The sequence below is a fragment of the Photinus pyralis genome, unplaced genomic scaffold, assembly GCF_008802855.1.
Source record: "Photinus pyralis isolate 1611_PpyrPB1 unplaced genomic scaffold, Ppyr1.3 Ppyr1.4_LG5, whole genome shotgun sequence".
NCBI lineage: Eukaryota > Metazoa > Arthropoda > Insecta > Coleoptera > Lampyridae > Photinus > Photinus pyralis.
Window position 1 is genome coordinate 35802554 of NW_022170596.1, and position 17172 is coordinate 35819725.

The 17172-nt window shown below is 36.9% G+C and overlaps 2 protein-coding genes across 2 annotated transcripts; both read right to left on the reverse strand.

Moving 5' to 3' along the window:
- Positions 1-4669: 4669 nt before the first annotated feature.
- LOC116172157 lies at positions 4670-5444 on the reverse strand. Its single transcript, XM_031489307.1, has 2 exons — positions 5189-5444; positions 4670-5139 (listed from the first exon to the last, which is right to left on the reverse strand). The coding sequence occupies exons 1-2, from the start codon at positions 5349-5351 to the stop codon at positions 4715-4717; spliced, it is 588 nt and encodes a 195-aa protein (XP_031345167.1). The 5' UTR covers positions 5352-5444; the 3' UTR covers positions 4670-4714.
- Positions 5445-15127: 9683 nt separating this feature from the next.
- On the reverse strand, positions 15128-16896 carry LOC116172195 (tRNA-dihydrouridine(20) synthase [NAD(P)+]-like). The gene is made up of 6 exons (XM_031489353.1): positions 16662-16896; positions 16475-16613; positions 16094-16426; positions 15761-16048; positions 15387-15713; positions 15128-15337 (listed from the first exon to the last, which is right to left on the reverse strand). The coding sequence occupies exons 1-6, from the start codon at positions 16831-16833 to the stop codon at positions 15229-15231; spliced, it is 1368 nt and encodes a 455-aa protein (XP_031345213.1). The 5' UTR covers positions 16834-16896; the 3' UTR covers positions 15128-15228.
- Between the last annotated feature and the right edge of the window lie 276 nt (positions 16897-17172).

The window sequence follows — 17172 nt, forward strand, 5'->3', positions numbered from 1 at the left end:
CGACGTCGGAAGTACGGGTCAGAGGGGGCGAGCCGCCCCCTCAGTTTTTACACAAGGGGGGCCGCGCCCCCTCTAAGAATGAGTAGATAAATCATTCAAAAGCAACTTACACATCTTCTACCTACGGCATGTGCGTGCAGAAATTACAAAGAGTGTAGGAGTAGAGGGTACGTTGAAAGAATTTGCCAGCAAAACTGTTGAGAGGCGGAAAATTTTTGGATATATTTAATTTTTTATACTTGCTTTTCTTTACAATGCTCAATAGTGCAATAAATAGGAACAAAATTTTTGTAACTTTTGTATGTTCTAGTTCTTCATTATTTTTTAAATAAATATTGATGATCTATGGAGTATGGAGTATGGGTATGGTCTTCTCAATCGAGTCAAGTATCTCTGAGTTGCTCAATTGCATATAACTAGACATCCTCCGACACTTTTTTAAATTTTTTTCAAAACTTCTTTCAAAAATACATTATTTGATTGATTAAATTATAACAGGTTTCAGGGTCACTTAAAAAACCCACTGCTTTGCATTAAATCGTACACAATTTTGCATGGGAGGGACCTTTCAGGCTCTATGGTCGTTGATTGCCCCCCCAACCGTTATTCACTTCCGACGCCGCTGCTGCTCCAATATTCATAAAACCTTGCTGGGCAGTGTAATTGTCACTGCAAATTTTTTAAAGGTGAAAAAACTCGGTTATTTATAGATTCAAGTGCGGATTTAAGTTCGTAGTAATATAATCAATGGCTTAGTGTTTACACTTTTACAGAATCCTGCAAATTTAATGGCAAACGTTCATTCAACGTTAGGGATCTCATGTGACAATTAGGCAAACAATGATTTACAAACCCACATTCTTTTCACATAGGTATCTCCAAAGAATTTCGGTATGGAATAGATGAAATATTTTATTCAAATATGAGGTCCCTCTTAATTTTAATACAGGGTTAGATATTAGACTTTATTATTAATGGATTTCCGAAAAGCTGAAAGATGCATCCACTCTGTGACAAATTATATGATCCTATGTATAACCTTCCTTTTTTACCAAAAATTGACTACACCAAAATTTCTCGGGAAAACACTTTTTCTTATTAATTTTGGAGCGTAGAATCCAAAACAATTCGTATTCTTTCGATTAGACTTCTCAATCAAAAGTTATAGACTAGAAACCAATTTCGAAAGAATATTCAGAGCTGTAACTTTTGAACTAGTAGCCCAATCTTCGAACTGTTTGAATTTATGGATTCTACAGGGCACATTCTATAAGCAATTAATTTTTTTTCCCGGTCGATTTGAGACAATTTTTTTTTCGCGGCTCAAAAAAAGGCAGTGTATAACCTTCCTTTTTTACCAAAAATCGACTACACCAAAATTTCTCGGGAAAACACTTTTTCTTATTAATTTTGGTGCGTAGAATCCAAAACAATTCGTATTTTTTCGATCAGACTTCTCAATCAAAAGTTATAGACTAGAAACCAATTTCGAAAGAAAATTCAAAGGGCTGTAACTTTTGAACTAGTAGCCCAATCTTCGAACTGTTGGAAATTATGGATTCTACAGGGCACATTCTATAAGCAAAATTTTTTTCCCGGTGGATTTGAGACAATTTTTTTTTCGCGGCTTAAAAAAAGGCAGTGTATACTTTGCTTTTTTACCAAAAATCGACTACACCAAAATTTCCCGGGAAAACACTTTTTCTTATTAATTTTAGGGCGTAGAATCCAAAACAATTCGTACTTTTTCGATTAGACTTCTCAATAAAAAGTTATAGACTAGAAACCAATTTGAAAAGAAAATTCAAAGGGCTGTAACTTTTGAACTAGTAGCCCAATATTCGAACTGTTTGAAATATGGATTCTACAGGGCACATTCTATAAGAAAAATTTTTTTTTCCCGGTCGATTTGAGACAATTTTTTTTCGCGGCTCAAAAAAAGGCAGTGTATAACATTCCTTTTTTACCAAAAATCGACTACACCAAAATTTCTCGGGAAAACACTTTTTCTTATTAATTTTGGGGCGTAGAATCCAAAACAATTCGTATTCTTTCGATTAGACTTCTCAATCAAAAGATATAGACTAGAAACCAATTTCGAAAGAACATTCAAAGAGCTGTAACTTTTGAACTAGTAGCCCAATCTTCGAACTGTTTGAATTTATGGATTCTAGAGGGCACATTCTATAAGTATTAATATCCCAAAAACTCAAATTTTTCGTTTTTACCTCGTATCTCAGAAACAAACGTAGCTAGCTAGACTGATGATTTTGTTTATGACACACGGTATAATAGTTCATCACACAATTAAACTGAGCGTATGTTAAACCGCCCACGAAGATGACGACTATTACCGACATTAAGTTTACCGCACCGTATCCATATATTTTTTCTTGCGCAGTAATTTCTTCCGCTCCGTTTAATTGCAAGGTAAAATGTTTGTTACTTACTTACCGTTTCATTAATTATAAGGAGGGATATTGTTTCGCTTCTTGCATTTCCTTTTCCGTAGATCCCGCTACCGAATCCGATTATTTACTGTTCCCGCTTAAGGCAATTGCTGTGTGCATTAATTTTGTATTTAGCATCCACCAGTAGCCGGCCGCCGCTTGCCTTTTAGAATTCCTGGAGCGGCCGTTTTTTTCCGTTTTAGTTTGCCTGAGGTTTCCGAGACCGATCCACCAAACCGCTGCTATCGCTCACCTTGACCAGAGGTAAGGTCATACCTTTGGTGGCGCTCGAGTCCGTCCGTCCGTCACTTCCGCCGCCAGAACACCAAGTTGCCGCCGACTGCCTCTATTTCCACTCACATGATAATTTGTAAATTTATTTATGTTTCCTGTAAATAAAATTATAATCATTATTCCGCTAAATGCTTATTTACTTCTTCATACCTTTTGTGGTTTAAAACTTTCATAGGCTGGGGAATTTTTAGGGGTTGATAACCCAAAAAATTTTAATTTGCAACCCCTTTCAAGTTCCCCTAATTTTAAAGGTAATTTAAAAAAAACACACACACATTCCGGATCTTATATGTCAACGGAATTGAACTGATTTATGCAAGACGGAGGATCAATGAATGAGAAACAACCGCACCATTAAATCATTAGTTTTGTTGGAGGTCACACGAAGAATCTTTTCGGTTTTAATGGAATCGGACACCAGTTACATATATGCCACTTCTTTTTTAGCACAAGATGCTTATAAGTTATATACCATGAGAAAAAAACGTTGCAAACAAGTAGGTATATAGTTGAAATAAATGGCAACTGTAATCCAATCTTAAAATTCAGGGGAAAAAATTTCACAGAAAGATCTATATCGAGTGTGTCAAACTTTAAAAATATGGCCTGTAAACCACCTACAGGATATCGTCTAGATTACTGTCAAATGGCTCGATCTTGTAGGCTCTAGCAACGGGAAAAACTAGAAAATTTAATTAAATACAGTAGTGGAGTTCTATCTAGAAACATCGTTCACTTTCTACATTCATTTAATTCACCCGTAATGTCAGGCACATTCTCTGGGACATTCAAGCTTCAAATCACTTGAGACTGAGATCGATAGGAAGTTGTTTAGTCGCCTCTTACGACATGCAGTGCACTCTGCAGTAGGGTTATTCTTACCCGTCCCTACACGGGTCTCTAACGGCTAACCTACTTCACGATCACTTTACGCTTCCTTTAGTTACATACCAAACTCTGTTTTTAAAAAAAGTATCTTCCAGCACTTCTAAAACATTCCAAACGATCATTCTTTCTTCTGCAGACATTTCACGAAAAAACGCGAAGCGGCTCCATACAAATACGCACTACCTGAGATTTTCGCTGTCATAGTTGACAGTTCCAAATTCGCAAATGCAGCAAAATGTACCGAGTTTCAGTGATCACCTCTTATATTATTCTATTTTGCATCAGCTTCTATTGCCTTGTATCCCACTTTGAAAGAACCAAATTCACCTTGCGCTTCTTATCGATCACTCTTGGAATTATATGCAGCTTTTCTATATTCGGCGCCTTGAGATGGAGTAAGTTCTGGTCTTGGTTTCGTCACCCTCTACTTTTCATTTCCAGGTTTCCCATGTAACTGGAACTTTGAAGAAATACACGTAATACTCACATTTTTGGTACCGGCAGTTGCAGTACCTTGCATGGTTTTAGAATCTTGGCTGGATAGAGGAACTTTACGTAACGCACACGTATGGGCGCATTTTATAGTTGGGTTGTCCTTAACTCTTTTGAAATTAAAGAAAATGCTGATGTTGCAAAAGGATTTAGTCAAAGCTTTGGCGTTTTTTAATCTCGTGTGTCTTTTGCTCGCGTCGTTATTTTATAGGGACTATAATGTTGCAATATTATTATTGTTATTTATAATGTCTCAGTATGGAGCGTACTCCAAACCACCGGAACATCTGTATAACTATTGCTTAGGGGGCTTTACTTATGCCGCTTATAAATCCGTGTAACAACAGTCTATCATTGGTTTGATTCAATTTGATCCCTTTCCACTGACATGACGGCTAAATTTACATCTAAAAGTGTGTGTCCTTTACAATCTTTAAGACCTTTGTAATAAGAACTGACGCTTTGCAAAAAGTCATAAGGCAACAAAAAATCGCAGTGCAGATTACCCCAATAGAGGAAAATGAGAATTATAAATTGGGGATTACATAAAGACTGTAATTAATTAATAATAGTGAAACCAGTTATTTATATTAACATTTTGGGTTTTTTGTAAGACACATCAATGAATAATATGTAAAGCATATTAGTCCATAATTTTGAAGATCGGTAACTGAAGTTTGGTCAAAATCCATATGTCCAGATCGGAACAGGAAATGGGTACACAGGTAGGATCCCGCAGCTGCCATGCCATGAAGGCTATTGGTCATCCAAGAAACAATCCACAACGAAGCCGCGTTCACCGCTATCAACATGTCGATAATCGCGTTATTTGTTTTATTGGCCAAATACAAGTGAAATGGCACCAAGCATATCAGTGAATGAAAATTTGCCAACTCCTGATCGTAACCATAATCCAACCATATCTGGGTTACAACGAACGGCAACGCAAGTATACTCCGAAGAAATGTTGTTACCTTATAGGTGCTCTCTATTGCACTTCCTTCCGATTTGTTTACTAAGGGTTAATGCTGAATTTCGGTGGAACGATTTGCAAATTTCCTTACCCCAATGCCAAGCTCCTAGTAAGGCGTTCGCTGTGATAATTCCGAAACTGACACACGCCAGTTTTACTGTACATATGCTGCAGCGGTATTCTTGAAGGCAGTAAGCGCCCGTTGCTGCCAAGAGGAAATAGGAAAAAGCGGTTGAATACCCTGCATCACTCATTTTGCACTCACAATTTGGGAACGAGCACGAAAGGGCTACTCACATAGCGTACAAAACAGGACAATTTTATGTCACAGATCAAATGTCAACTTGGAGTAGGTACCTACTTGACTTGGATCTCAGACCATAACGGTATGGTCTAAGACTGGGATGCATACATTTGCTGCATCATTTACTTAGTGGGATTTATTAATATCGGGAGTCAAAAGAATTTTGAAATTAAAACTTAGGAAGTTTTATTGTAGTCCAGTCAAATTAGCTTTAAAAGTGGTAGCTGGATGTTGTAATTTCACACGAAACCAAGCGTAACCTTAGACCATATAGTACTATATGGTCTAAGAGCGTAACCTATATAAAAAAATCCGCTGAATCGGAAAATCATAGTCCCCCTGGCCAGAAACGGTCGGCACATATTGTTATTATCAAAAAACGAAGAAAAAATGAGAAAATGTCGTGTTTTTTCGCATTTGACTTCGAATATCTCTTTAACTATTGCTCTGAGGGAAAGAATGAATAGAAATGAACTTGTTCAGAATAAAATTTTCTATAAGATACGGTTGGTCCGGAACGCTAATTTTCAACTGTTATTGCTTTTTATGGCAAAATGTAAAAAATTAATCTCTAAAATTAACAGATTGTTATTACCAAAGAAAATTCATCTGATCTTTTTGACAATCTGTATTTAGTAACTTCTTTAACTTTCTTGTTATATCTTGGAAGCTATTCCATTTCCAGTTAACTAAAAAAATTCCACAGTCCGTTGATTTGCAAAAATTATTGGGACAAGTATTGGAAAAGATTGTTTTACGGTTCCACTATATATAAAAAAATTGGGAACTCTCTTGTAGTCCCCCAGTTTGAAAGACAAAGCATCCCTTTTTCTACTTGTTTATTTAATTAATCAATGAGTATAAACCCTACGGTGATCTGGTTTGTCATATTGTTTTGTTATCAAAAGAAGTTACTAAATACGGATTTTCAAAAAGATCGGATGAAATTTACTTGGTAATAACAAACTGTTAACTTTAGAGATTAGTTTTTTACATTTTGCCATAAAAAAAACAATAACAGTTGAAAATGAGCGTTCCAGACCATCTGTATCTTATAGAAAATTTATTCTAAACAAGTTCATTTCCATTCATTCTTTCCCTCAGAGCGATAGATAGAGTAAATAATATAAAGAGGTGTCATGGGATAGGATATTGTTGCAATAGAAAATCTTGTAAGGAAGTGTTGCTATCTTGTGACTGTTCTTCAAAGCTGTTGTATCGCTGTATTACCGTATAAGCAGCATGTAAACTATTTAAATCTTAGACTCACTCTTTCCTACTCTAAGATTTAAATATACTGACAACAACGTTGAGATTTGAATTACGTCATTATTTTGCACCAGACACAGACCATGATACTGTCAGCATTATATTTAATCACCGGAATGTGATGTGAGGAGTCTTTTAATTCTTTCAGGCCATAGACCTATTTATTTTATTATTTTAACGCCTTACCTTTACCCAATTACAAACTTTATTTGAATTTAGCTAGCAATGAAAATTAAATAGGTACAGTGAGAAAATATAACTGATTATGCGTATAATTTCTAACGTTTTGGTTGGATTAGTGGTACACGTAGACCGTTTTAACACTGCTTTAGCAATTTTGTGTGGAATTTATGCAAACAAGGTCCTTTTGCGCAATTCACTAATGTGGGAGTGCTGTAAGTATAGTCATTGATTATATACTTACGAAAGTATATAATCAATGGTATAGTGTATTTGTGAGAGAAAAGATCAATACGCAATACCATTCCATACTACCATTGTATATAAAGATGTATATTTATGGTGACCATATGTACTTTTTTTAGTAGGACAGTACTTTCTTTTGAAACGCTGTCCTATTGTCCTTTACGATTTATCAAGTACACATAAATGTACTCTTTTTCTTAATTACACAAAATTAAGTCATAGTTTTTGTCCAAACGAAATATAATTATGACTTCTTGCATGTCTTTGATGCTTTGGCGTATTGCTTAGTTGTAGGTATTTTGATCCATTGTTCAGCAACCTATCGATGAAATGGCAACTTCTGAAGTAAATTCATGGTTCCAAAAAGTACGACTGGTACCAAAATGATGATTAAAATGTTCAGGCAGGATCGTCGGAAGAAAATTAACTTTTAAAATTTATATATACATATAAAGACACATATTTTATGTACCTATGTTTGATTAAAAAAAACTTTGTTTTCTTACTGTTTGATTAGATTCGTAAAATTGTGACCAGAAAAATTTCCTAGAGTATTAGCTTTAGCAGTACATTCCCTTATAAATTATAAATGTACTTTTTTCTTGTTGAAAAATTATGGTCACCCTATGTATATTATATACAATAGTATTTTTTTTCGGGGCAAAAGAAAAGGCAGTGTATAACCTTCCTTTTTTCAAAAAATCGACTGCACCAAAATTTCTCAGGAAAACACTTTTTCTTATTAATTTGGGTGCGTAGAATCCAAAACAATTCATACTTTTTCGATCAGACTTCTCAATCAAAAGTTATAGACTAGAAACGCATTCAAAAAATACTACATCTGAACTGATTCGGCACTGGGCAGTCGGCAGTTCCGCACAGAAAAATCAGGAAAATTCTCTCTTCGCTGACCTACTTCCTTACTTTACGAAGATTGAATTACTTTTATGGCTTGAAGATAAAGCAAAAATCTACGTAGGCGTAGATGACGATCACATTACAAGGCGATTGTCACTTTTATCTATAATTCTATAATAGAATTTGAAGTCGGACGTTTATGATTATGTAATAAATTACTTCTTATGACGTATGTGATGAAATTTTTCTGAAATACTTCTCGTCAATTTTCTTAGTCCATGGTGCTACACACTCTGGATTTTGTTACATGGCAAATTTACCGACTCTATGGTGTTTCTAAGCAAATCGTTGACGAAAACCTCAAAATTAAACCGAATTCTATACCAAGGCGCCACAGCATTGAAATTTCTTTTTTGCACTCCTTCGTTTTAAATCGCGTTTTCCCAATCAAAGACGAACGTCGGGAACGTCAATTTTACAATTGACTATCTACTTTCGCGCACTAGTGCCTAAAAATTCAACGAAATTATCTATTTAGTGCGGATCATAAACTAATAAGTAGCATGATGGAAGAGTAAAAAAGAAAATATAAATACACTTTACATCATTCCCTGTAGTACACGGGCAAAAATAAGCTTAAACCAGAAGTTTTGAACAATAAATTGACATTTTAAATTTATAAATTTCTACTTTATCGGCATAGTGGACTTGATTTTTTCAAACGAATTATAATGTCGCAAAATTCACGCGAAAAGGATTTGAATTTATATCAATTCGATTTAACTAATCCGTGCAAAAAATAGAATACATTTTACGTGCGTGAACAGTATTTGCTTGATTCGCGCGAGATGCGTCGCTCGTGCGCGTTGCGCACTCGCGCCGCCAAACTTCGCGCTCATCTTCAAAATAACTGTTCCCGCACTAATAATGTAAATAACTATTTTTTGTAATGACAATTCAACTCATGTATAAAAAATCGCATAAGCCGCAGTGAAATTGTCACTTTGACAGCGGCAAAAGTTACCTGCAACTTTTCCAGCGACAAATGCACTAGTGGTTTTTTCACTTATTCATTTTCGAACCAATTATCGCATTATCCTTTCCCATATGACTAGTTTGACGTCTGTCAATAATTGATTAGTTGGTGAATTTCTTGTTCGTTAAATTGTCCTGCCGAATTACACTCGAGGTTTGTATTTAAACCGAGTAAATTTGGGTTGTGGCAATTCAAATCTGTTTCCTTTTAGCAATTGGACTCGAAAAACTGTCAACCTAAAAATGCTCCACCTGCGGTGTCGCATTTTTATTAGTTGACAGTTTTTCTCGTCTAATTGCTAGGCAACAGATTTTCATTACCTAAACAACCCAAATTTACTCGGTAAAATACAAACCTCTTGTGCAATTATAAGTGACAATTAAGCTACAGAACAAAGCGATACAAGCTTTATATACTCGTAGGAGGTCGATGGTGTCCGTCTGTCCGTCCGTGAACACCATAGGTAACTGCCAATCGCTTGAGCCGATTTGGTTCAAACTGTGCACAGTTGGCCTATACTTAATACTATATATCATGTGCAATAAACTTATTAAAAATGGGCCAAATCGAGGCCTACGATACTTACAGGCCGGAGCGCTCGAAAAAGTCACGTGACGTTAGGAGTCATATGAAATACATTACGGCTTATGGAAAATCCGTGCGCGGCTCCACTATTTATTTTTTTACTCCGGATCCGTTCAACATAGAGCCACGAAATTTCAATGAGAGCTTGTCAATAGTACACACAATCAAATTATGGTGTTCGTTAATTTTTAATAACACTAAAAATAATTAACTTTTAGGTTTAAAGTATTGAAGATAAAACGATGTTAGTAAATCCGCGTTTTTCTATCTTTACATCATCATATTTCTTTTTCTAGGAACTATATCATTATAATCCTTTCGGTGTCTTAAACTAGAATGATATTCGCCTCCAATTATGCGTATATGATGCCTAATCTGATATTAGTATAGTTTTAAAAGGCCCTACAAAATCGAGCATTTATTATCCGCGCAGAGAAAAATTCAACATGCGAGAAACTTTTTTGTTAATGCTATAATTGTATCACATATATCGAATGAATTGTGACCAAAGGACACAAAAATGTTCTTCAGAAGGAATTTTTAAGAAATGGTCTCTTGTTTCCTTTTTTTCAGCAGCTGAAGTAAATAGCGCGATTTCAGAATAAGTGAACGCGCAAAGGAATTATTATGTTTCAAATAATTGTTAGTAATCGATTTTCAAATTGTGTTTGTGAGATTCAAGAGGAGTATTTTGCATCAAAGATTTTGTTTCGTCGTGTAATTTAGCAGAAGATGAGGCGATGTTAAATATAAGTATTGAAATATTCTAAGATTTAGAAAACGACACAACAGTTACTTCTGAAAACGAAAAAAAAAACGGCACTGCCTATTCCTTACAAGCTGTACTTTTTACTAAAACTGCTGTAAGTTGGATAGAAAATGCTATTTTTTAAAACTTCCTTATTCAAAAGGCTATTTTTATTTATTGATAGAATGAAGATGAAAGCCTACGATACTTACCAGGCCTCTTAGGCGGACAAGGCAAATTTCCCATTTCACTTTAACACGAGAAGGTATAACTAAAATACTTTATGTACGGCAAAATTCATATTAACGAAGATATAAGATATACTCCATACTTTTGACTGATAATATCTTTAATTTTATAGTTTAATGTAAATTTGAATCTCACAAACACAATTTGAAAATGGATTACTAACAATTATTTGAAACATAATAATTCCTTTGCGCGTTCACTTATTTTTGAAATCGCGCTATTTACTTCAGCTGCTGAAAAAAAGGAAACAAGAGACCATTTCTTAAAAATTCCTTCTGAAGAACATTTTTGTGTCCTTTGGCCACAATTCATTCGATATATGTGATACAATTATAGCAATAACAAAAAAGTTTCTCGCATGGTGAATTTTGCTCTGCGCGAATAATTAATGCGCGATTTTGTAGGGCCTGTTAAAACTACACTAATACAAGATAAGACATTATATACGTATAAATGGAAGCGCATATCATTCTAGTTTAAGACGCCGAAAGGTTTATAATGATATAGTTCCTAGAAAAAGAAATATGATGATGTAAAGATAAAAAAACACGGATTTACTAACATCGTTTTATCTTCAATACTTTAAACCTAAAAATTAATTATTTTTAGTGTTATTAAAAATTAACGAACACCATAATTTGATTGTGTGTACTATTGACAAGCTCTCATTGAAATTTCGTGGCTCTATGTTGAACGGATCCGGAGTAAAAATAGTTATTTACGTTATAAGTCCGGTAGGTTACTTGTAACAGTACGAGTTAGACATTATGGACGAGGCGACGTCAGGAGCCGAGTCAAGAATGTCTTAAACGAGTACTGTTACAAGTACTACCGGACGTATATCGTAACGTATTTTATTTCATACTGTAAGTCTGTTTTGTATCATTATTTCATTTCAAAGATTACAAAATTTCATCAAATTGTAAAAATCGCATTACCTTGTTTCTGTGGCAACGGCCGTTGCTATAGTTTGTAGTTTGTTGACAATTGAATTTTTTCACTGAAAAATTGACGTTATAAACGTTGTGGGATGTTCCACTTTTCCCGATACAATCCTGTCGAAATCTCATGAAGCAACCGAAAAGTTGGTTCCTAAGAAGTCGGCCGCAAGGTATGAAAAAGAGTACTAAGTGTTTTGCCAATTGAGGAACGAACATGGGGCGAAACAAGTAGAGGAAAAAGTCATGTTGGCATACTTTTTGGACGCAGTAAGTTTTTGAATTGAGATTTTTTTGCTTGGGTTTCGGTGTTAAAGCGTCATGGAGCATGGAAAAGCTCATCGACGGCAGAAAAATACATCGAAGGCTCGGTAGAAGGAAAAGTTAAGATTGCCCATATGATACAACTGATACAAGGCGGCGAAAATTTCATTGAAGTTCTACAGCAGAAGGAATCAAACATTACTAACTCGACATACAGTAATAACCCAGGCGTAGTGTTAAGGGCAATACAAATTGTTTCATTACAATCAATGTTAATGTTTGAAATAAAGAAATACAGCCAAATTTATGTTGGGGTTTTTAATTAATTGTGTGAAGATGTCAAATTTGATGTATACAAATAACAGTCCGGTAAGTGTTGCTTAGCGACACTTACCGGCTCTGATGCTGTAATAACTCACCTACCGGACTCAAAATGATAGTGTAATCGAACATCTACCGGACAGTATGAAATAAAATAAATAGTGGAGCCGCGCACGGATTTTCCATAAGCCGTAATGTATTTCATATGACTCCTAACGTCACGTGACTTTTTCGAGCGCTCCGGCCTGTAAGTATCGTAGGCCTCGGCCAAATCCAAGCACCCCGTACATGCATGTATTTCTCATATGCTCAAAAACATGCACACAATAAATATGAAATTTTTTTGCCTATTGTACACAATATACGAATTAGAGTTTTCATAAAATAATTGTTACGTAAATCAGTGGTGTCATTTAAAACGCTATGCCGTCTTGCGATGCAAATATAGCTAAGATAATGTTCTATAATGGGCATATTTACTCTATGGCGATAGTTAACGAGATATTCGAAGTCAAATGCGAAAAAAACACGACATTTTCTCTTTTTTGTTCGTTTTTTGTTAATAACAATATGTTCCGGCCGTTTCCGGCCAGGGAGACTATGATTTTCCGATTCAGCGGATTTTTTTACATAGGATGCGCTTGGTTTCGTTGAGTGAAGTGACAACATCCAGCCCAAACCGTAATTTGACTGGACTATTGATATTCAAAGTAAAGTAAGACGGATAATCAAATTGAAAACACCCTCAAAGAATCTTGGGAGAAATTTATTAAATGGAATGCCGGTAGCATAGCATTTTAGGAGTATGTATGTACTGATACTGATGCATTGGTCAACAGAACTATGAAGCAGCACGGAGAACGAGAGCCTTCAAAATAAAGTGGAAAGTGCAGTATTTCGACAAGGACCTCCTTGTCGAGATATTGCGCTGGGGGAAGCTGGAGCAGCCGATACGAATGCAAATTAGCTAACAGATACGTTGGTGCAGGCATGCGATGCAACGATGTCGAGGAAACTGGAACCAAAAAATAAACCGCGGCAAGTTTACTGGTGGCACAAGAAACTTAGCATCCTACGAGGTGTCTCGGGGCCAGAGGCGGGTCCAGAAAGCAATAGGCACAGCAGACTGAGACGTACGCAGATCTGAGTTCTAAAGCGGCTAGAGCTGTACTGAAGTGGGAGAAGGGAGATCAAACTCACCAAGAAAAACTGCTACAAGAACCTGTGCCGAGACTCGCTGATGTCAATCCCTAGAGCGACGCAAGTATTCGTATCGTAATGGCGACGGTGAAATGCCCAACATTCGGCCGTGCAGCTAAATCCTGAAAATTTGAAAGCCATATTATGGAGGGACTGCTCCCTACACACGACCCATCAGTGACATGGCCACCTCTGTATCGTACGGCAAGGGGAATGATAGTCACGCAGGTATGCGGGTGTGTTGCAAATCTCCAACGAAGAGCTCGTGGCAATAGCAAAGAAACTTAAGGTGGAGAAGGCGCCGGGCTTCAGATCGATGGTATCCCGATGAGCGTAGTACGTGTTGAAAGCGGTGCTTCAAGCGTCTCCAGAAATGTTCAGGACGATGTTGCAAAAATGCCTAGATGGAGTAAAAGTTCATGCTGACAAAGAAGCCACGAAAGGCCCCCGGAGAATCTATAGAATCGTATACGCGCATCTGCTTGCTGGATATACTGGGGAAGCTATGTGAGAGGATCGTCCTCACTAAACTGATGAAATTCACGGAGGGCCAGCACCACTTGTCGAATATGCAGAACGCTTTTCGGAAAGGGCAGTCGACGGTGGATGATATGCTATCCAGACCGTATGGTTGCTAGAGCGGAGAAAGCGTCCACTCAGAAGCGAAGGGGTAATCAATACGCTGTGGTAACGATCGACGTTAAGAATCGATCGTTGACAGTAGCTACTTTAGGAAGCCATTGCGTCGAGTCACAGCATGGGGCACCAAGAGAAATCGGGTGATGTTAAACAGGAGGAGTCGCGAGTGCGTGCAGGACAATTTCATCGTGGGCAGTATTATGCGTCATCGCTGAAATATGATCCCGATCGGCATCAATCTTGCGGAGCACAATGAGTGTTATCATCAGAGGGGCACCAGAGGAATTCGGAAGCCAGCGAGAACGGAGTCGATATTCAAGTAGCAAAGAGAATGGGTTTTAGCGGAGAATGGTGGATGGACTCATACCGGATCTGTCGATCTGGATAAAACGGAAGCATGGAGAGGTGAATTTCTAATGACGCAGTTTTTATCAGGGCATGCTTGCTTCTGGATATATCTGCATCGATGCGTTGAGCGTGAAAACCGTCGTGGCCGTAATGTGCCATGATGAACGCCCATGGAATGCCGTATAAAGCAGTTTGCAGTGCCGCAAATATTGATGGAACTGCAGAGATTAGCAGCGAGTTAGTGAATTCTGCTAGCCAAGCAGGTGACGGTCATGGGATAAGAGCTCCTCTGATGAAATGCACGAGCTAAAAAGCATACATAGCGCATAGGAAGGGCTAGTGAAGTAGGTACGGCGTCGTCTAGATAGAATCAATACAGTTGGAGTAGATTCAGCCTAAAGATCTCAAGTATTCAGGGTATAAACAAACGCAGACATTCGAAATTGCATGGATACTAAAATAAGTATAATAAACAAGCATACCAGCTATTTCAATGGGTTCCTTAGGGAAGAATAGGCGAAGAAGGTCTAAACTGTCTAAAGGATCGTAGAATGAGGAGATTTAAAAAGTACATGGACGCAAGTCAGCTCAGAGAAGACGCACAAGATGAGCAGGCAACATTATTTAGGTGTAGGATCCTAAATACTTATTGGGTTTAGGAATTACGCTCCAAAAATCAGGCTTAAGTCAGGAAAAATTGGAGAAAGGAGGGATGCCATACTGTTTTACCCCACTCCCACCCATTGGGCGTGATTGTGGACCAACTTAAAGTGAATAAAGAAAGATACTTCACATTTTTTGTGCCAATATATTCTTGGCAGATGTATACCTACAATAAAATAACACAAAAATAAAAAATATATTATATATACAAAGCAAATGTGTTATAATATACATTGCATAGGATTCTGGAGTATTATGCCAAAAGTGATCACATCTGATGCTTTTACTGCAAAACACTACCATTTTCAATTAAACTATCAATATCCACCAACCCTAAGGAACATAAACATGCAAGCGCAGCCCCTTGTTCCGCAAACCGCTTATTTTTCTCCCTATAAAACAAATTACATTGAAAGCACCTCAACTATCTACATAACCAACCAGAATGTGGAGCTATATTTTTTTCCATCGAATGTCACAATTGATCTAAATAATTTATCCTCGTGAATGGTTTCGTACGTGGGAGATTTAATCTTGTTTTTACTACACCACGCAATTAACTTCGTTTTTGGCAAGTCGGAATCCTGTGAGTAGCTTGCCCGAATAAATGCACAACCTAGCTCGACTATTTCGCTTGTGCTATCCAGTTTGAGACGTTTCGGGCTTGGATCGAACATATTGGGAGTCACTTGACGTCTGCCTAGGTTACCTTTCGCCTGATATTCCAATTCTTTCTTTCTGCAGTAATTTCCAAGACCCCACAAGAAACTAAACACAGTGAATTGTGTCATGTAATTATTCCCGTTTTTTCTTACCAAATTTGTTCCAATGTCTGGCATTCTAAAAATTTCTTACCCTTCGGAGTCTCTTGCAACTCTTTGAGCATGTTTTGAATACAGTACTTAGTGTTACTAGGCGAATTGTCGTAGTCAACGGCATACTTTAGATATTCGATAATTACGGTGTCCAATTCCTTTTGTCCTTGACGACGAAATATTGAACAATTCCCTTGGGCTGTTCGAGCTATCATTACGCTAGAGCATCCACATTCATCACGGAACTTTTTTATGTCTGCGTATTTCTCGATTTCCCGTGAGCCTCCACTAAAAAAGAGTTAGTTCCCAAGTACTAATAAAACACACATCTACTTAGCAATGACCGGTACAGAAGTGCTTTCTGCAATTCTTCTCAGTGTGTCATTTCGGTTGGGATGTTGTGGGCGTTCGTCTTTGGTCCTCCCGTGCACCGCTATAGCAGCGATACCTGTCGAAACTAACTCTTTAACTAAGCTTACTGTATCATCAACATTAGATAAGACACGTATTTTGCAAGTAATTGGTACTTTTACATTTTGTACTAATGTAGATAAAATCGCTTTGGCCTTTTCCGGTTGTCTAAGTAACGCAGCCCCCATTCCTCCCTTCAGAGAAAATTCCTTGGGGCAACCCATGTTTATATCGATACCGGCTATGTCATTTTCACTGAAAGTATGCCAATTGTTATCAGTTCGCGTTAGTACCTCTACCAACATTAATTTGGCCACTTGAAGTGCACGTTCCGAGTCACACGTTCCCAATTGTACGACTACCTTTTCTTTCTCTTTTGCACAAGTACGAAACACTACCGTACCATCAGATCTATCAATATAATCCACAGTTCCAAGTACGTCTTAAAAAAAAAAAGTTACTACGTAATGCGAGGATGAGTGTCTTATACCATTAACTCGCCGTATGGTACGAAGAAACTTCCAGTCGATTAATTCCTCCGAATACACTATGTCGGCTCCATAATCTAATGCCAATAGTCGCATGGGAAGTGTTCCCACCCTAACCATCGGTGCTAAAATAATTTTATTATCGTAAGTTAATTTGTTGCTCCCTTTAGTCATATTTTAAAAATTGGGTAAAAGAATGTGGTTAGGTTTTAAATCACATCGACTTTCGCAAAAAACCACGTGACTAGACGTTAGAACTACGGAAAATACAATGAACTACAACTACAGTGGTAATCACCATTATTGATTATACACAGTGTGCATAATCATATAATTATGGTAAATCAATGTCACCATCATCACAGCATATAATTAATCACTTGTTATTATAATTTATAATATTATGCTCCCGTAGCATTTGTTTGATAATCGTATCATATTTGTTTATTTTCTTGCTCTAAAATTTTCAATTATGGACAGTTTTCCCAATATTACAATGCGATATATATTTCA